Source organism: Vitis vinifera, chromosome 3 (genome assembly GCF_030704535.1).
Source record: "Vitis vinifera cultivar Pinot Noir 40024 chromosome 3, ASM3070453v1".
NCBI classification, from domain to species: Eukaryota; Viridiplantae; Streptophyta; class Magnoliopsida; order Vitales; family Vitaceae; genus Vitis; species Vitis vinifera.
This window is the reverse complement of record NC_081807.1, coordinates 7382161-7403929: the sequence shown is the minus strand read 5'-3', so window position 1 is coordinate 7403929 and position 21769 is coordinate 7382161. Positions and strand designations below refer to the sequence as shown.

General features: G+C 27.1%; 2 protein-coding genes across 2 annotated transcripts; both read right to left on the bottom strand.

Moving 5' to 3' along the window:
* Nucleotides 1–8197: 8197 nt before the first annotated feature.
* On the bottom strand, nt 8198–11514 carry LOC100242953 (endo-1,4-beta-xylanase 5-like). Its single transcript, XM_002264569.1, has 7 exons — nt 11460–11514; nt 11207–11253; nt 10866–11085; nt 10603–10766; nt 10405–10503; nt 8665–9447; nt 8198–8554 (listed from the first exon to the last, which is right to left on the bottom strand). The coding sequence occupies exons 1-7, from the start codon at nt 11512–11514 to the stop codon at nt 8198–8200; spliced, it is 1725 nt and encodes a 574-aa protein (XP_002264605.1).
* Nucleotides 11515–14755: 3241 nt separating this feature from the next.
* LOC100248080 (endo-1,4-beta-xylanase 5) lies at nt 14756–18660 on the bottom strand. Its single transcript, XM_010649612.3, has 7 exons — nt 18575–18660; nt 17717–17763; nt 17306–17525; nt 17013–17176; nt 16598–16696; nt 15744–16520; nt 14756–15236 (listed from the first exon to the last, which is right to left on the bottom strand). Exons 1-7 carry the CDS (start codon nt 18642–18644, stop codon nt 14877–14879), a joined length of 1737 nt encoding a protein of 578 aa, XP_010647914.1. The 5' UTR covers nt 18645–18660; the 3' UTR covers nt 14756–14876.
* Nucleotides 18661–21769: the final 3109 nt, after the last annotated feature.

The following is a 21769-nucleotide window of genomic DNA, read 5'->3' as shown; positions in this document are numbered from 1 at the left end:
AGTAATAATGAAAGTCGTGGAATAGCAAAAGAGATCTTAAAGGTAACTAAGGTAAAATAAAAATGTGAATTTAAGAATAAATTAATTCTTTTTACTTATTACTTAAATTTGTTTTTAACTTTAAGTCATATTATTAAATTATTTTATCAAATATACTTAATTTATTTGATAATTTAAATTAAGTTATTAAATCACTTTAAGTTATTAAATTGGTTTACCAAACATCCACTTACAATCCTTTTAGATGCACTTCTATTTTTTTATTTTTAAAAGTTCTTAATACAATCCTTTTGGATGCACTTTTATTTTTTCTATTTTTAAAAGCTTTTAATTATATTTTTAACTTTAATTTGTAAACATTAAACATGTTTGGAAGTTCAAATTTTATGGTTTTTTTTTATAAATAAAAACATATATATATATATATATATATATATATATTGATACGTGTATAAAAATAGAATTTTGTTTTAAAGATTGCTAGCTTCATTAAGTTTTCAAAGTTCGTAAGGGAGACACTGATGCTTATGCCAAAAATAAATACACGCATGGATTGAATGTCAACTTCATTTTAAAATTTATTAAAAAAATTTGGAAATCAAAAGATTTTTTATACTTTCTTTAATTTAATTTTTACCATCAATTTTTTAAAACAAAAAGTAAAAACAAATTATCAAATGGTTATATACCCTAGATAATGATCATAAATAGAGAAATAACATATACATATATATATATATATATATATATATATATATATATATATATATATATATATATATATATATATATGAATCAATTATTGAAAACTATGCATGGTTGTAAAAGAGAAAATAGAACCAAAAGTAAAACCACCTCTATATACATGGAAAAAAAATTTATTCGGGTCTATTTGATAACAGTTTTTTAGAATAATTTTTGTTCTTAAAAAAAATGGGAAAATATGTTTAACAACTAGAAAATTGTTTTCTATTTTTTGTTCCTAAGAACAAAAAATATGATGTTTTTAGATAATATTTTATAATTATTTTCACTTATTTTCTTAACACTATTTTAAAAAATAATTATACAAACATGTAGTATAATTAAAAACAAAGTACTACATATAAAAATTATTTTTAAACATATTTAAAATTGTAAAAATATTTCAAGTTCCCAAATAGATTTTGATTCTACAAAACATTATAAAACAGTTTTCAAATTGTGAAACAAATGTTTGGTTAATCTCAATTTTGATGATAACAAAATAAGGTTTGGAACTAATATTATATTTCAAGTGTGATTAGGCAAGAAGATTTCCAAAGTGACAATCACAAAGACAAAATCAAACCAAAGAGAAATCAATAAGAAGAAGAATACCTCAAAGAGAAGTTCTTTTCAAGACTCAAATTTCATAAGATCTCTTTGTAAGGTTTTTGGCGCATTAGGTTTTTTCATGCATTACATTCTTTACTTATACACCAAAATCATCCAAGAGTTATTTCATTTTAAATCCTTTAAATTTGGATGATTCCATGTTTTCAACTAAAACCTTGTGTCAAATGTTTTTCAAACTTGTTTAAAAGGTTTTAAGTTGAAAAGAATGGTTGTTCAACCAAAAACAGCTCAATCGGTAGATGAGCAGGTCGACCCCCAGCTCAACCGGTTGAGGGGTGCAAAAAACCTTCTCTCTCTCTCTCTCTCTCTCTTCCAGAATGGTTGTTCAACCAGTCAAGGTTGAACCTCAATCGGTCGAGGTCCGGTCAAGGGGCAGTCGAAGTCCAATGGTCACTTGTCAAGTATTAAATGCTAACGGCTAGTCAACTGGTCGACCCTCAGCTCGATCGGTCAAACCTCCAACGGTTAGTTTGGTTTTTTTCCTCTATAAAAAGGTTTCAATCTTCATTATTTCATGAGCTTAACCTTCCCAAACCTTTCTTGAATATATTTTAGCATTGGAATAGTGTTTTGAGTGCACCATTGTTCTAAAACTTGCATATTATTAGGGCACCATTCAATCCTAGTTTACTTGTATCATTTAAGCCTAAAGTTTTGTACTAGGAGTTTGTGAAATTATTTGTATATCTTTGAGAGGAAAAATCTAAGTGTGAGGTATCACTTAGGGATTCTCAAGTGTGGAGTATCACTTGAGGGGTTGTTCAAGAGTGAAGTATTTCTTGAGAAGTGTAAAGAGTACTTGGAGCCAAAAGTCCAAGAGGATAGATTGGAACCATAATCCAATTGTATTGCTTGAAGGCTTGGTTTGGAAACCTTAAATTAGTGGAAACTCAAATTTGGGATTGAAGCTAGAGGAGAGTGGATGTAGGCCGGGTTGCGCAGAACCACTATAAAAATCTTGTGTTTGCATTCTCTCTTCTCTGCTCCTTTACTTTATATACAATTGTCTCTATATTATTTTATTAAATACTTGCATATATTTGTATCTTACATTCACATAGTTTAAATTTACAAAAAGAGATCATCACCCTATTCACCCCCTCTAAGGTGATTACCATAGGTTTAGATTAACCTAATTTTTCTAACACAAATAATGTTCTCAAAAACTATTTTTCAAAAATATTTTTTTAAAAAAAATTACTAAACATGGCCTAAAGTTCTATTTAAAATTTGTTCTTGAAAACATTTTTTGTTGTTTAGAACATAAAACAATTTTTAATGTCTCAAAAAACCTGTTTAACTTAAAATAAGTGTAAATAAATTTATGGCACTCAATTCCATGAAAGAATTAAAGGAAAACAATAGTAGTTGCGAAAATATCACTATCAATATTTTATGGCAACATATATTTCCAAATAATAGAAGTGCAATAATTTTAGGAAAAATTGTGTTTTGGGCCCAAAATTAACATTTGGTCCATATAACTTCCATAATTGATGGAAATTATATAAGATGTTAAAAGACTAATATATCCTTCAAATTTCTATATATTACCTTTTAAGGATATAAAATAGTGATGGACTAAAATACCTAATGGTCTTTCACATAAGCTTTTTTTGTCTTTATTCCACCACTATTCATGCAACCATAATAATTATATTTTAACAATTTGGATTTTTCATTGTTTTTAATTTTTTTTTTATAAATAATTGAAAATCAGCTTTATTTTCTATTTTAAATTATAAATAAAGAAAAATTATGTTCAAAAACTATTTTTAAAAAATACTTTCTAAAAAAATTGTAATATGATTTATATTTTTTATATTTTCTTTTTAAAAAACATTTAATTAAAAAATGAAAACTATTTTTAAAAATAAAAATTGAAAACCTTGTTTAGTACTATTTTTTATATGAAAATAATAAAAAGAATTAAATTTCATTCATTGATTATCCATTTTTATTTTTTTCCATTAGTTATTTTAATAATAAAATAAATAAATATATATATATATATATATATATATATATATATATATATATATATATATATATATATATATATATATATAGTATGTTTACAATTAAACAAAGAAATTGATCAATTATGTGTTTTTTGTGGGACTATCTTTTACATGAAAAATAATTAAATAACTAAATTATATATATTTATTATTCTTTTTTATTTTATTTTCTTTATTTATTTTTTGTCCAATAAAAAATTTTTAATATATCCATAATTAACAAAGTAATAAATCAATTGTGCACATTTTAATCTATTAAAATAAATTACTTTCTAATTTAAATAAATAAAATGAAATAAGTAAATAAATTTGGGGTTATTTCTATTTTTTTAACATATCTTATATCAATATTTTTTATTTTTTTTCTTTAATTCCAAAAATAAAATGAAATAAATAAATAAATTTTGTATTTTCTAACTAATCTTATATTCATATTTCTTATGGATAAATAAATTTTTTATTCTTTTTTCTTTATTTCCAAAAATAAAAGGAAATAAATAAATAAACTTGGCTTAAATAATAGTTTTTAAGTAATTTCTTTATCTTATTTTTAATTACATTTTGCATTGAAAATAAAATAAAAAAAACGTTTTATTTGTTTTAATTATTTTAAATGTCAAACTATTAGGAACATAGTTTACACACTCATGTGGATATAATTTATCCATATATATGAAATTTATATCATTATACAAGGTTATTACACTAATTGTACAAAGGGTGTATAAAATTGTACATTTTGAACAACTTTTTTTTTTCTTGTCATCTAAGAATTATACATTCTCCTACCACAAATTCTTTTATTTCATATACTTTATTTAACTCGCATATAACAATTCAAATACTTACCTTAATAATGATGTTTAGAGAAAAATTTTGTTTTTACGTTTTATATCATTTTTTAAATCAAACCATTGGAAACATGGTTCACACATCATGTGTGGCACATAATGTATGCATATGGATGAAATTTGCACCATTGTACAAGGGTGTTATACTGAATGTATAAGGTAAATGTTCAATTGGACAAAACAAATGTTCTAACTGTACAAGACAAATATTCTAACTATACAAGGGGTATACAAGGCTATGCTTTGTAAAAGATTTTAATCAATTTTGGACAACTTTTTTTTTTTACTTGTCATCTAAGGATTGCGCACTCTTAAGGTACACATTCCTCTATTACACATTCATCTTATGCACTTTATTTAACTCGCACATGATAATTCGAATACTTATCCCACTAATAATGTTTGAGAGAAAATTTTGTTTTTCCATCTTCCACTATTTTTGGAAACAAACCAATGAAAACATGGTTAACCTACCTATGATTACACATTGGGTAGGGGGTATATGGAATTTGAGTCACTGTACAAGGTATTTACACTAAGTGTACATGATAAATATACTAATTGTACAAAGGTGTACAAGACTATTATTTGAAAAGGATTTTAAGTGATTCTAAAAAACTTATTTATTTATTTCCCCTAACCGAGGATAAATGACATTCCTTACACACATTGGTTAAGCATACATTCATCTCATGTACTTTATCTAACTTGTATATGGTCATTTGAATAGGGACCTCACTTATAATGATTGTAAAACAAAATTATACAACAATTTTTTCTTCTTTTTTAAAACCAAATCAATGCAAACATGAGTAACCGACCTATTGTCAGATATTCATGAGATGATGTATGAAATTTGAGTTATTGTACAACAGTATTGCACTAACTGTACAAGACAAATTTACTAAATGTACAAGGGTGTATAAAACTACTTTTTGTTGAGGATTTCAAGTGATTTTTAAAAACTTTCCTATTTTTTTCCACTCAAAGATTTTTTTCCCCACTCAAATTCTCTCACGCAAGAATTGTTTCGAATTTTATTTTAAAATTTCATCATCAAAATTTTGTAATTGCATATATTGTTTTTGTAGTTTTAGCAATGTTCTTTCTTTCCACTATTTTTTTTTTTTGTGAAATTTTATCCAAATGAATCTACATTTAAAATTATAATCATATTTATCAAATTTTTTACTAAGATTATCTTTAATTCTTTTAATATATTTATACTCATTTATTTAAAAAATGAAAAACTAATTTTTTTTCTTTTTGTAAACATGTTCTATTACCTTTCAAGTAAAAAAATTAGATAAGTTTGAAAGTCAATAAAAAAAATTAAATATCACTTTCAATAATTTTTAGATAAAATTTTATATAATATATTTTATTTTAAATTTAATTTCTAAAGTTTAACTAAAAAATTGTATTAATAAATTTCTTATTGTGAGTCAAAATACTTTGCATTAGTCTATCTAGATAAGAAAAATTATTAATATAATATTAGAATTTCATATCTTAGTTATTTTTTTCAATAAATTTATCTTTTTAAAAATTTTAAAATAAAAACATTAAAAATTAAAAAGCTAAAAGGATATATATATATAAGATAAATACAAAAAGATAAAAAATATTTGGATAAAAAATCCTAAAATTTTTATCATGGCTTATAATAAGAGCAAAAGGATTCAATGTCTTTAAAAATGAAAAACAAAAAAATATTATTGCTTTTTATTTGACATAAAATAGAAATATAGATTGGAAGAAAAAGAAAAAAAAAAAGATAGAAATGAGTAATACTTAATAGGGAAGAGAAAAGGGAAAAAAAACACAAAAAAATTGAAATTTACACTCACTTATGCCTATGTAAGGGATTAATGGTATTTTAGGGATTAATGAAAGACAATATCCTTCATCTTAATTTTCATACTTTGTTTGGGTTTTGGGCTTAAATATGCATGATATATGGACCAAATGTTAATTTTTGGGTCCAGTTGGGTCCAAAACACAATTCTCCATTTATTTTATGTAAAATCTGTTTTTCGAAGATAAAACTTAATAATAGATATTTTTGTTATATATATCTTATTATTTTCATATTTCATTAAAATCATTTTTTTCAAAATAAGTTTTTATTATTATCATAATTTATAATAAAATTGGAGCTTCAGAGGTTAGGGTTATAGACGAAGAAAGAAGACAGGCTGAGGGATAAGGCTTTTGGATGATTGAATTTATAAATCTACCCTTAACTAATCGGTCGCATTCACTGCACATGACATTTTCATATACTAAAACTAACATCGTACAAAAAAAAAAAAAAAAAGTGTAGGTATTTAAGAAGCTTAGAATACAATGTGTTCAATTTTAAACATGAAGAAACTGTATGCAAAACATGGGGTAAAGTATTAAACCCTTAAAATAATTTAGAATAGGAATAAATTTGGTGAAACCAATGCTAGGATACAAATGTACCTAGGAATGTAAGCTTGAAATGATTATTTATTTCCCTTTTAATGCTAGGTAATAATAGAAATTAGAATGAAAAAAAAAATAGATTGACAATAATATCCCTACACATAGTTTAAAATAACTTTTATTTTTAATTAAAAAAAATTCTCAAACATGATATGATTTAAATAATTCTTTTTTTTCATTAAAAAAATTTATTGGGAGAGGTTCAATTTAAAATAATGTTTTGTTTTTATAATTTTATAACATTTTTTAAATGTTGTTGTTTATAAAAAGTTTTTAAAAATAAAGTGAAATAGAGAAAATAAAAAATAAAAATAAGCTTTCACCTATTTTTAAAAATATAAAGAAATAAAAAAAAACTACAAATATCAAATAAAGTAAAACCATTATCTTTCTTTTTTTCATTCTCTCTTCCCCATTCAATACCACTATAAAAAAAATCTTTAAATATAGTCTTATTTCGAATTATATATGTTTTTATAAATTTCTTTTAATTTCTCTAAATTTTTTTTATTAAGCAAATATATAGATGCCAAATAAAGCAACAAATAAGACAAAAATTATATTAATTTTTAAAAATAACTTAAAACTTAGAAAGCGATTCAATTAGAATTAGAGAGTCACGTAACTCAAAACCAATCAAATTAATTATGAAAAGTCATAAACTTAAATTCATTTTGAATAACTTTGCTAATTTTTTTTTCTATATAATTATATTATTGTGAATTTTTTTTACTCTGTAAATAAACTTCAAATCAAACAAAACACAATTTGTTGGATTCACTAATGATTCTAATATTTTTTTAAAAAATAATTTAAAACTCAAACAATGATCCAATAAATATCATAAATTTATAAACAAATATTGGTTTAAAATGACTATACTTTTTTGTTTTTAATAGAACCATATTTTTTTCAATTTTTTTTCATTAAAGAGATGAATTTCAAATCAAGAAACACTTTATAATAATTTTTAAAAACAATTTGAAACTATATATATATAAGCATATATACATAAACATATTTTCTAAATTTTCTTGCTAATAGATTTTAAATGAATTAAAACATAATTAATGTTTTAAATTCACTAATGAATCATTTAATTTTAAAGAATAATTTGAAATTCAAAAAAAAAAAAAAAAACTACTCATTTTATAATTAAATATTAAATGTGTGCATATAATGAAAAACTTTGTTAATGCATATTTAAAAACATTAAACTTTATTTATTTTTTAATTCATTTAAAATAAAATAGTATTAATAATTATTAATTTTAAATTATTATTATTATTTATTTTTGATAAAATAAATCAATTATGCTTTTATGAGGATTTAAATTAGATTTAAAAAATGAAAGAAGTCAGAAATCAAAGTAACCATGAATAGTGACTATCATCGCTAAATAATCTTATCACTCTCTATTTTAATCTAAAGTCCTACCACTGACATCTCGTTTAAATAATGAAGAAACTATATACTCATGCAGACAACGTAACAAGCATTTCTTTTTCCTGGGACATATGATCTGTTGGTGCAACCTTAAAGCCATGAATCAAGGACGAATTCTTCAGGGTCGGATGACTGATCGAGACTTCATAATCTCCGTGGAAAAGGGAGGTTTCCAAGAAACCATCGGCATTAGTCATCCCCACAAACCGACCTGTCCACTGGCTGATCAGCTTGTCTACAACATCTCCTGTGGCCAAGTTCTTGAATTGGCCATCAGTCAAACACATCCGGAAACAGCCCTCTGGTTTCCATGCCGCCCACATCACTATCCCAACAACTGCCGGATGAGCATGTGCTTCGGAGAGAACCTGTTCTAAGTATGATGCCTGTCAGCATAAACAACAAAATTGATCAGAATAATGAATTTCAGAAGAGATGAATCCTGAAAAGAACTTGAAGTTGATAGGCAAAATGATGCTTTTTATAAGCCTTTTACCTGATCGGGGCTGCTTGCAACATCTAGTTCAGTTATCCAAATGGGCAGTTTTGCTGCAGCAAGGGTATCAAGGGAGGATCTCATGTAAGCAAGGTCTGGGGTGTGGAAATGACCCTGAAGCCCAATTCCAACTGAACCAATGTCCGGGGAAAAAGATTGAATATCTCTCAGCTTTTGAATGTATTTAGCAGGTGTGGAGAGAGGATCTCCACCATTTTCCAAAGTATTATACTCATTCATGAACAAGGGGGTTGTTTTATCAAGCTGGCGAGTCTCTTGGAAGAAAACTGCAGAAGCATTGGGCCCAAGCTTGTCCTCAAAGAAAGAAGTATGCAGATTTTCATTCACAACATCCCATGAATTAACCTTTCCTATGTATCGTTGGACAACAGAATTTATCCTTTTGTCTGCATCTGATCGGATTTGGCTAGGCGAAAGAGACAACAACCACCCAGGTAGGTATTTGGGGTCGTCCCATAAAATATTGTGGCCCCGGACTGCGATTTGGTTTTGTTCAGAGAATTGAAACAAGGCGTCAGCATCGGAGTAGTCCTCCTTACCAGGGGAGGGTTCGTTGGTGTACCATTTCAGTGCATCTTCAAATGCTGTGGCGGTGAACCTCGAGGTGAACCAATTTTGGTGGGCAGGGTTATCAAGAATGTACTTGTTCATAGCATTACCAAATGGGAAACTCAATTTCTGTTGACGAGCTTGCACTGTTGCACCCGGAAGTGGATTTCCTCTAGCATCAATTGCTTGAATTCTCACCTTTGTCTTTCGTGTCTGCAAGAATTAATGACTCTTAACCTATGAAATTGTTAGATTATACGATATTAATAGTATCTTCTATACCATGGAACCTTTAATGCAAACAATCTCTATTCAAGAATATAAAGAAAAAATAATCCATACAAAGATACACGAGATTAAGATATTTAAGATTTTAACGTGATTCAAAACCCTACCTCTATATATATATATATATATATATATATCCATACAAAGATACACGAGATTAAGATATTTAAGATTTTAACGTGATTCAAAACCCTACCTCTATATATATATATATGAATAAGAGACAATCTTTTCAATATAGCAGTAGAAAATAATATGATGACCTCTTGTATCTACAACCTAAATTAACCACAAACTCTGACTATTTCCCGTTATAGTGTTGATAAGCCCCTCTATCTCATAACATTTTTCCTAATGATGTATAATATTTACATAAATATATTTCTAATAAGGTGGTGTTTGTTTTTTTGACTTTTTACTGAAAGCAATTTGTTTTCAAAATTTAGATTATTTATTTTTCTACTTTTTTCATGACTTATTATAGACTTTTTACTAAATAGAAAAAACCAAAATATATAGCTTTTTTTAAATAGAAAAAATAATATATTGGTTTTTCTTTACTTTTTAATATTTAATAGAAATAACATAGTACAAAAATAAACAACCTAATATTTAACACTATTAACCATTAAGGTTTTATTTAAAATTAAGTAAAAAAACAAACACCACTTAAGTTTCCTTATTGTACATGAAAATCTAATATTATAATAACATTTTAATTTAAGAAATATTTTATATAATATTCTTTGTAAAAAAAAATCTATAAAAGTAAATTAAACTTGTCAATAGTAGTATTTAAATTAGGCCATGATAGAATGTGCTCGTTGGATAGAGTAGAATACTTATTTGTTAAAATAATTAAGTTTAGCCTTTATCTTTTACCTTCTCAATGCTTTGATCTTGATGAGACTTCCATTGCTCTTGGATGAAGGGTTGCAATGAGATGCTGTCCACCCATATTTCAACCTTTGTATTTTTGCTCTGAAATTGATATATGGATACATTATCAAAAGTCTTGAATGAACTAACAACAAAAGAAAAGTTTTAGTCCCCTCTATGCTATATATCAGAAGTAGTAACCTCAAAGAAGAGGTCAGCAGGGCCTGATGATTTCATGGTGAGGCCACCCTTAAGCATGGACCAGCACCCAGACTCAGCGAAAATTGCGCCCGCATGTTTGAACCCATCGCTTGTTTTGAAAACAGCTGCCACTGCAGCATTTCCACCACTCACTTGGATCCAAGCTGCAATAACGCAAAGCATATGTAATTGAAATTACCTTAAAATCCAAATCTTTTTTCCATTATAGGAATGCTGATGAATCAACAGAACAGATTAAATACCAGAGAAGGTGTAGAGCTTGTCTTTCTGCAGGTAAAGTTTCTGTGAAAAACTACCATATGTTTGGTTTCTGCTATGGGCCACAATGAAATGGTTGCCTCCTGATTCTCTTCTTTCTATTTTTGCACCTCCAAATGTAGACCATCCTTTCAAGCCTTGATTCAACTCAGGGTTTCTAATGATTCCTCCTCCATATTGAGGCTTGTGAGGATTCGCCAAACACTGGAAAAATTTTACAAAAAGGAAAAGAAAAACATTGAAAAACCAATAATCAATGACATGATCAATTTTGTATATTCACTCTGGATAGCTAGTAGAGGAATTAATTATCAAAAAGACTTGCCTCTATACTGGCCGTATAGTCATAGGCCAAGGCATCAACTGCAAGCCCTGCAAAACACAAAACGGATCAAAGAGAATTACCACCCTAACTTTTAATTTGCATATGCTGATAGATTTTTTTACTTGTATGAAATACCATGCATGCTAATTTTAAAGACCCAACAACTCTAAAAATCCATGCATGTTAATTTATTTCTACGTACGTACACAAAGTATTCCATATATTATCTTGAAAAATCTTCCAAGAGACAAACCTGCGTACAAAAGAGAACAAACCAGCAGTAGTAAGCTCTCTCCTCCAAACTTCATTGTAGGCTCAGTCTATATAATCCTGAAACCCATTTGAAAATAATATTAATTATGTACAGGCAGCAAGGTGATAGACTAAGTTAAAAGGGACAGGAGAGGATAATTGGGAAAAGGCAATGCAATGGCTAATGGTCGAAACCTAAGAGTAAAGAGTTCTCAGATACCAACTTACCACAGAGAAGATGAAGGAGAAGAAGATAGAGGCTAAGGAATAGAAAAAAAGTGAGAGTGATAACATATATGAATACACATTATGGAGAATCTTGTTGTAGAGAGCTCCTTTGGTACATTTTTTCTTTTTTCTTTTAAAAATAGAAAATAGTAGTAAATTTTGTATAAAATAAAATAGATCTATATAAATAAAGTATGGACTTATTTTATACCTTTAAAATTTAAGGTAGTAAGGATTGGGTAGTTGTTTTCAAAAACAATTTTGAAAAATAATTTTTGAGAATCTGATTTTTGTAAAACAAAAGTTTGTTTGGAAACCTAAAATGTTTTTAACCTATTTTTAATATTTTTAAATATATTTTAAAAATAATTTTTATGTTTAGTGTTTTATTTTTAATCATTTTATATGTTTATATAATTATATCTTAAAATAACAATTAGAAAATAAATGAAAATAACATAAAACAATTAAAACACATTCTCTAAAATACCTTATTTTCTATTTTTAAGAATAAAAAACAAAAAGCAACTTTTAATTGCAAACGTGCTTTCTATATTTTTTATTATGGAAATATAAAATTATTCTAAAAAACAGTTTACAACCTAAATGTTTTTAGAATTATTTCTAAAAAATGGTTATTGTTGAGAATGTGCCTATAAACATTTGTTTACGAGTAAAATTAGGTATTACTACACCTTTAGGAAAATTGCTTCTAGTTTTGCAGAAAGAAAATTTTGTTATCATAAAAAGTAAGTTGAGGGATTGGTGAAGAGTGTTTTAATTTTTAAAATATAATATTTAAGTATATGATAAAGTAGATTTTTATATAAATGTGGGCATGCATAATAATCAAAATAGAGATTTTAAAATTTTAATTAATTTATTTTAAAAAGAGATCTCTTTTCTTTAAATATATATAAATTGTGAAAGGAAATTGTCTAAACATATAATAGGCAATTTAAAATAAAAGACCAAAATTACTTTTAAAAACTGCCTTATCTGCTTCTTCAAAGTGGTATGGAAATAGCCAAATAGGTGAGATTCCCAAACAATCACTTCTTATATATTTTTTTACTAAACAAAACTAGCAATAAAAAATATTTAAAAAATGATTACCTTAAATCAAAGCATAAAATAAAAGAAAATAAGAGAATATCTATATATATATATATATATATATATATATATATATAAAGAAATTGTGAGAAGCAAACACTTTTTCTATATTTTTACTAAACAAATTAGTCATAAAAAATATTTAAAAAATAATTACCTTAAATCTAAAATCACTTTTAAAAAAAAACTACTTTGTCCGCTTAAAAATATGTCAGATTATGAAGCAATCACTTCTTATATATATATATATTTTCTAACTAAACAAATTAGTGATAAAAAATATTTTAAATTTTTTTACCATAAATCAATATCACTAAATATGTTAGATTATCAAGCATTCACTTCTTATATATTTTTTCACCAAACAAATTCTTTTATATATATATATATATATATATATATATATATATATATATATGATGAAATAATAAATTACTTGACATAATAAATGAGAAAACAAGAAGAGAGAAGAAATGTGCAAACTCTTTTTATAATAGTTCACTTATATTCACTATCATCAAGATCTTAACTAAGTGAAAGATTCACTATTAAGGCTTCTAACATAAGCCTTTAAGCTTTATAATTGATTCATCGATTCTAATGAGCAATACAATCCGTTCAAATATTCTATCAACTTAAAATCTTTTCAATCAAAATATGAATAAATAGGAGAGGTTTTTTGTTCCTAATCCTAGAACAAATATAGCTCCATAATACATAAGAAATTAGAATGAATTTCAAAGGTATACTAAAAGAATTTGCAAGTTAGAATCTAATGAAGAGCTTTCAAAGAGAGAAACTATGTGTATTTCAATTCAATACAGATGGTACTCTCTTCTAAATAAATCCGATTAAATCCTCCAATTTATAGAAGACAACCCTGAACACTAAAAACCACAAAATGTGGCTTTGATCAATTAAGCTTCGATTTGATCGGTTGATTGACTATTGGAGCATTTAACGCCTTGACCAAGCAAGTCACAACCTCAACCTCAACCAATTATCAGTTCGGTCAATTCAAAACACCCTCGATGGGTTATACTTAAAAGTGAACAAAAGCTTTCACTTCTTGGTTCAAAGTTTCTAGTAACCTGTGTTGTACCTTTAAAAACCTTTGTAAGTCAATTTAAGAAAATTTAGATCTAAGGTTTTGAATTAAAATACATATTTATCCAATTTCATGATAAAACTCCGTTTTTTTTAGCTTAAGAAATTATGAAAAAAAACAATTTTGAAATGCTTGAAAAAAATTAAAAACAAAAAATTTAGACTTTAGTTACCAAGGAAAACCATCGTAGAGATTTTCTAAACACTTCAAGGAATCTACATCCTCTTATCATTTAATTTTCTTTCAAGTTTATTTGAACTTTATTTAAAATTTGTCATTTTAAACCCGTTAGTGTACTTCCCTAATATATATATATAGTTTTGGGCTATTTGGATATATAGCTGATATATCTGCGATATATCTCATATCCGTAGATATTGATACAAAATTTCCTAGAGATTTTTTATTATTAAATAATTAAATTATACTTATTTTATTTTTATATTTGATTTAATTTATTACCAAAAATATAAAAACATAATTTTCTTAATAGTTTTTTTATATATAATCTATATATTTATTAAAATAATAAATATAAATATTAAAAAATTATACATATATTATTATTTATTTGATATCATTGAACACATTTAAATTAAAATGGCTCATAATTTTAATATTAAATATATTTTAAAATTAGACATATTATCATAATAATATTATAAAATAATCTATAATGCAACTTAATAATATATATATTTAAAAAATAACTTTAAACTCTATTAATACAAAATAACTTTATAATTTTTATGTTACCGATATTTTATGTCAAAATATTCACTAATATATCTCTTATATGTCCATATCATTTGGCATAATACATCCATTTAATTAAAAAAGAAAAAGAAAAAGAATTGACTAAGCATAAATATTTCATCCAAAATTTGTTATATTAATAAAGGAATGCTTTAATTTTGTTTATTTTCTTATTGAAATTTCCTTAACACAAGCCCTGACAAAGAAAACTCACGCAGACACTTTAACAAGCAGTGCTGATTCTGGAGAAATATCTGTTGATGATGCCACCTTAAAGCTGTGAATCAAGGAGGAATTCGTCACAGTTGGATGAGTGATTGCTACTTCATAGTCTCCATGAAAAAGGGAAGTTTCAAAAAAGCCATCAGCATCAGTAGTTCCCACCAATCCCGCATGAGTCCACTGCTGCAATAGCTTGTCTACAACATCTCCCGTGGGCGTGTTCTTGAAATTGCTATCAGTCAAACACATCCGGAAACAGCCCTCTGGTTTCCATGCTGCCCACATTACTATCCCATGGATGGCCGGGTGAGCATGTGCCTCCCTGAGAACCTGATCTAAATGCATTGGCTGTCCACATAATACCCAAAAGAAAAACACAAAACTCTGATTAGCTTCGTGGATTAGTCTTCGTTGAAACCAAGAAAATTGCTTCCCCAAATTCACACAATGACGTGAATATACCAACGGGATGGGTTTGCGATGGGTCAGTCCGATTCCAACCCCATTTATTTATATCTATTTTCATCCCATCCGGGGTGGGGAGGGAGGGGATAAAGTCTAACCCGAACCCATTCCAGGTTTTAAAATATTTCGCAAACCCACGCCGAGCCTATTTATATTAATGGCAAGCTCATCCCATTAGGACGAGCGCCAAAGAAGTAGATCAAAAGGGTTTTGTATGAAATAGCAAGGTTAAATCAGATGAATAGAAAGAACAATGTAGCTTTGAACTCAAGCTCAACTTTTAGGATAGAAAGCATAGATCATCTTTTATCATTTGAGTTCATGTTCCTTAGCTGAAGTTACACCTAGAAAAGATGAAGTCACGCTATGATCACCATTTCAAAATTTTACCTGGCTGGGGTCGACATCCAGTTCCGTAATCCAAATGGGAAATTTTGCAGCAGCAAGCTTATCAATTGCAGATCTCATATAGGGAATGTTTGGAGTCCGAAAATGACCCTCAAGACCAATACCCAGATTTCCACCACCACGGAGAAAAGATTGGATCTCTCTCAGCTTCTGAAGGTACTTGTCCGGAGAGGCTGAGCCCTTACCACTCTTCTCTATCGTATCATATTCATTCATGAACAAGGTGGTTCTTCCATCAAGTTGGCGAGTCTTCTGGAAAGCAACGCCGGTAGCTTTGGCCCCCAGCCTGCTTTCAAAGAAGGAAAAATGCAAATTTTCATTAACAACATCCCACCCAATGAACTGGCCTGAGTAGCGCCTCACAACTGAGTTTATCCTTTTGTCAACCGCCGCTTGGAGTTCACTATTTGAAAGGGAAGGAACCCAACTGGGTTGGTTATTTCCATTGTCCCATAAAATATTGTGGCCGCGGACTGCAAGGCCGTGTTGCTTGGCAAATCGAAGCATGGCATCCGGGACTGAATAGTCCTCCTTGCCACGGGACCATTCTGTGCTATACCACTTGAGTTCATTTTCGAATACCGTGACCGTAAATCTTGAGGTGAACCAATTCTGGTAGGCAGTGTTGCTGAGGATGTACTTACTGATAGCACTACCGAATGGGAAATTCAGTTTGTTTTGTTTAATAGCCATTTTTGCGCCTGCTATGGGATTTCCATGGGCGTCAGTTGCTTGGAGTCTCACCTTTCTCTTTCGCGTCTGAAGAAATTTTAAAGAAAATTGAAGAGTCTTGGTAATTAAAATAGACTTTGAGATATAAAACCCATTACTTTTACCTTCTCAATGCTTTGATCTTGATGAGATGTCCATTGTTCTTGAGTGAATGGTTGCAGTGAGATGCTATCCACCCAGATCTCAACCGATGTATCTTCGCTCTGAAGAGGTTCGTAATGGTTAAAAATCCTGGACAAACCAAATTAATATATAGCAGTAAAGGTCTGTTTGGTTGAAGAGAATCAAAAGGGCAAAAATGATGAAAAATATAAGACAGGATTTATGTTCCATATATGCTGGTTGTTATAGGAGTCCAAAAAACATATACAGGTCTCAGAAGCCAATTCATAGACTGTGCAATAAAATGATGATGCGATAACAAATTGATGATATCCTACCCAAAAATATATACCTTTATTTGAATGCTCAAGTTCTTCAATCAAACATATGATTGAAAGAGGTAATAAGCACAATTACCTCGAAATAGAGCTCAGCAGGGCCCGAAGAATCGACGGTGAGGCCACCCTTGAGCATGGACCAGCATCCAGATTCAGCAAAAACAGCACCAGCATATTGAGGACCAGAATTTGTTCTGAAAACAGCTGTTACTGGGGTGTTTCCGCTGCTCACTTGTATCCAAGCTGCAATAACACAAAGCATACACATATATATTTCAAATTACCCACAAATAAACCTTCTGGTGCAATGATTGTAGAGCTTCTTATAGTAGTTTCTTTGAAGAATCTTTTTTAAAGAGAAAAAAAAAATACCAGAGAATGTGTAAAGCTTGTCCTTGTGCAAGTGAAGTTTCTGTGAAATGCTATCATTCATTTGTTTTCTGCTATGAGCCACAATGAAGGTGTTGCCTCCTGATGCTCTATTTTCCATTTCTGCACCTCCAAAAGCAGACCATCCTTTCAAGCCATGGTTCAACTCAGGGTTTAAAATGATTCCTCCTCCATACTGGGGTTTGTGTGGCTTCTCCAAACACTGAAGAAATATAAGAAGAAGAAGAAGAAGAAGAAGAAGAAACCCCGATGGAATGGTATATCAAATGACCAATTTGTGATTAAAAGTTCAAACTATTAAATAATGGGTCTACAATAGACATCAACCCCACTTAAGCTAAAACCTGGAGAAAAATTTTGTACTTCCTAGTGTGAAGCAGAAAGAAATCTTACCTCCAAACTGGCTGTGTAATCATAGGACAAAGCATCATTTGCCAGTCCTGCAAAACATTACTTTCTTTATGTTATATATGCTCAGAATTTTTATTTTTTTTCCATTTTTTCCTTTCATTTTCTTTACTTTGTATTTCCCCTCAGACTTTCCAAAATCTTGACTATTTATTACTCATTGAATGCATCAACTCATGATAATCCACAAGCTATATTTGGTTCAAAAAATATTAAAGAAAAAAAAATGAAAAATATGAAGAAATTTTTTTAAATACAATTAAAATTACTTAAAATTTTACATATTTTAAATTTTCTTAATCTCTATATAATGAAGAAAAATAAATGAAATAAATTTGAAAAAATACATAAAAATAATTAATTAACTTTTTTTTCTTCCATTTTTCTTTCCTTCTACTTTTGCTTTTTATTTTTTTCCCTCATAATTGCCCTCAAATTTTTTGGAAACCAAACATAGCCTAAAGAAAAAAAAATTCTTATATATCATTAAAAGGTAAAAAAAATTTCAAAAATTAGAATACAGAAAAGAAAAGTCTAATACCACATCAATTACATGTAATTAAGAGTGTGTATAACAATATTTTTATTTAAAGTGTTTTTTTAGTTGAAGTATTTTTTTTTCTAAAAGTATTTTCAAGAAAATTACCTCTCAAATATTAAAAAAAAAAAATAACAATTGGTTTTTCAACGTTATAAGTAATTTTTCAGATTTTTAAAAATGGTTTCTGTCAAACAACTTCTTTTTTTTTTTTTTCAAAAACACTTTTTAAGCTATGGAAAATGCACTCTAATAGGGTACAAATTTTCTTGATGTCTCAACATTTATGGATTATAACAACAAACCTGAAAAAAGATGAGCACATAACAGGCTTAACAGCAGCCAAAGCAGAATTCTTTTTTCTTCAACTTTCATAGTAGAATTATTATATACTCCTGAAATTCAGAAACGATTAATACAACTCACGTATAATAAATACATGCATACATACACATACATATAAAACAACAATATATATATATATATACCCAAAGAAATAGCACAAATAATGGCTAAAACTCAAGGAAGAACCCACAAGGAGATGGTGAAACACAAAGGAGGCTAAAAGAGATAGAAAATTGATGTGAAATTGGCTTGAGAAATTATTGATATATATAGAGAACTTAGTGGTAAAATCTGAGATACAATTTTAAGAAACAAGATTTTTTTTCATATAATTGTTTCCAATAATAAATACCATGTAATTAATAGCAATGCTAAATGATGCCATTCATTACTTAAGCTAATTTTGGTAACATATCGTAAGAGATTTCTAATGTCAACAATAGGTCATGGATACGTAGGGAGAGACTTAGAGATTGAGAAAATCCAGTATGTTATATGGTATTAATTTATGGGAAAAGTGGGTTTTGACTTTATAATATGAAAATATATGGAAAAAAAATCCCAAATTTTTTAAGTCAATACTATCTTCATCTATATAAAAATAATTTGAAATATATATACTTTTTAATTAATCATCTAATTATTCCTTAAAATGCATCTTTTACTTGTCATGTCATCAACATTAATTAGCAATTAGATAAATATTTTATTTCTTTTTAGATTTATTATTATTATTATTATTATTATTATTATTATTATTATTATTTTAAAATGAGGTAGTTTGAAGAGTGTGGACATTAGAAATAATGAAGAAGAAAAAATCTCAAATAAAATAATAATAATAATAATAATAATAATAAAAGGAAACAAACATTTACATGGAAAAATTTAGTTGTCAATCAATGTTGATGACATGATAAATAAAAGAGGTATTTTAAGGTATAATTAAATTTCTCAATAAAAAATACATGTATTTCAAATTATTTTTAAATAGATAAACATAATACTGTTTTAAAATTTTTGAGTTTTTTATTTCGTATATTTTCATATTAGTAAATAAAACCCACATTTTCCTTAATTTATTATGTTTCTCAAGATTTTCTTCCATAATTAATAAAAACGGAAAATTATGCAAAGATCCATTATTTAAATGACATTTATTAATTAAAGTAGCTTTGGTAATGCATTGAAAGGATTTCTAATGTGAACAATAAATGCCATGGATGGTATGGGAGGGAGAAGATTGAGCATCAAATGTTATTAAGATTCTGTTTTACAAAAAAAATACTTTTAGGTTAAAAAGTGTTTTTAAAGAAAAATTAAATGTTTAATCAAATTTAGAAAATTGTGGACCATGCATTTTGCTCGATGTGTTCTCACTCGATGGCGTGACTCGCTTTTTTTATTTGATTAGTGAAAATTTTGATTTTTTTTTTAAAAAGACTTAGAGTCACCACTTATTTTTGTTTTATTTTTAAAGGGAAAAACAAAATAATTAAGGAAAAAAAACTCTAAGTATGACTCCTGAAAGAAAAACAGGTTTGTGAAAAACCAAAGTCGGGTCTAGGGGTCAGGTTACCTATTGGGAAGGTACGGTGGTAAGCCGTAACACCCCTCTAAGCCCTATAATAAGGTCTCTACTAAATAAAGTGAAGCAAGTGTGACAATTGGTAAGAAAATCAATGGATATCAATGAAATGGTCAAATAAAACGAAATACGCATAAGAATAAGTAAAGTGAGAGTGAGATTATACCTTGGCAACAAGTAATTGTGCGCTATAATGAGAACAAGGTTAGCTCAAATATAATATTATGACATGCATATCAAAGAGCAAGATAAAAATCAAGTAATACTCATTAAGCAAAAAAAATATTTGAAAACTAAAGTGGAATTAAAATTATTTGATAAACTGGAGTTTTGAAAATTAGAGTTTTAAAAATTATTTGAAAATTGAACTTTTGAAAATTATTTGAGAATTGAACTTTTGAAAATTAAATTTAAGAATTGAAATTTTGGAAATTAAATTTGAAAGAAATTAGAATTTTAAAAATTATTTGAGAATTGGAGTTTTGAAAATTAAATTTAAGAATTGGAGTTTTAGAAATTAAATTTGAAGATGACATTTTAAAAAATAAAAATAGAAATAAATAAAAAATAAATTTGGAAATTGAAATTTTGGAAATTTTATTTTGAAAATGGCATTTTAAAAAATAAATTTGGAATTTGGAATTTTTGGAAAATTTATTTGAAGATGAAATTTTGAAAATTAAATTTGGAAATTGGAAATTGGAATTTTTGGAATTTTTGGAAATTTTATTTTGAGAATGGCACTTTAAAAATTAAATTTGGAAATTGGAATTTTTGGAAAATTTATTTGAAGATGACATTTTAAAAATTAAACTTGGAAATTCGAATTTTTGAAAATTTTATTCGAGGATAGCATTTTAAAAATTAAATTTAGAATTTAGAATTTTTGGAAAATTTATTTGAAGATGGCATTTAAAAAAACTTGGGAAATTGGAATTTTTGGAAAATATATTTGAATATGGCATTTTAAAAATTAAATTTGGAATTTTGGAATTTTGGAGATTTTGAAAAATGGTATTTAAAAGATTAAATTTGAACTTTTGGAATTTTTGGAAAATTTATTTGAAGATGGCATTTTAAAAATAAATAAATAAATTGGAAAATTGGAATTTTTGGAAAAATTGAAAAATGGTATTTTAAAGATTAAATTTGAACTTTTGGAATTTTGGAAATTTGGGAAAATTTTGAGAATGGTAGTTTTGGAAAATTATTCGAAAAATGGAATTTCGGAAAATTAAATTTAAAAATTGGAACTTTGGAAAATTATTTCAAGAATGGAATTTTGGAAAATTTTAAAAAATTGGAGTTTTGGAAAATTAAATTAAAAATTGGAGTTTTGAAAATTAAATTTAAGAATTGGAATTTTGGAAATTAAATTTGAAAGAAAATGGAGTTTTAAAATTATTTGAAAATTGGAGTTTTGGAAATTAAATTTGAGAAATTGGAATTTTGAAAATGGAAGTTTTGAAAATCGAAATTTCGGAAAATTATTTCAAAATGGAATTTTTTTTATAAAAAAAAAATTGAATTTAAGAATTAGAATTTTAAAGAATTATTCGAAAATGAA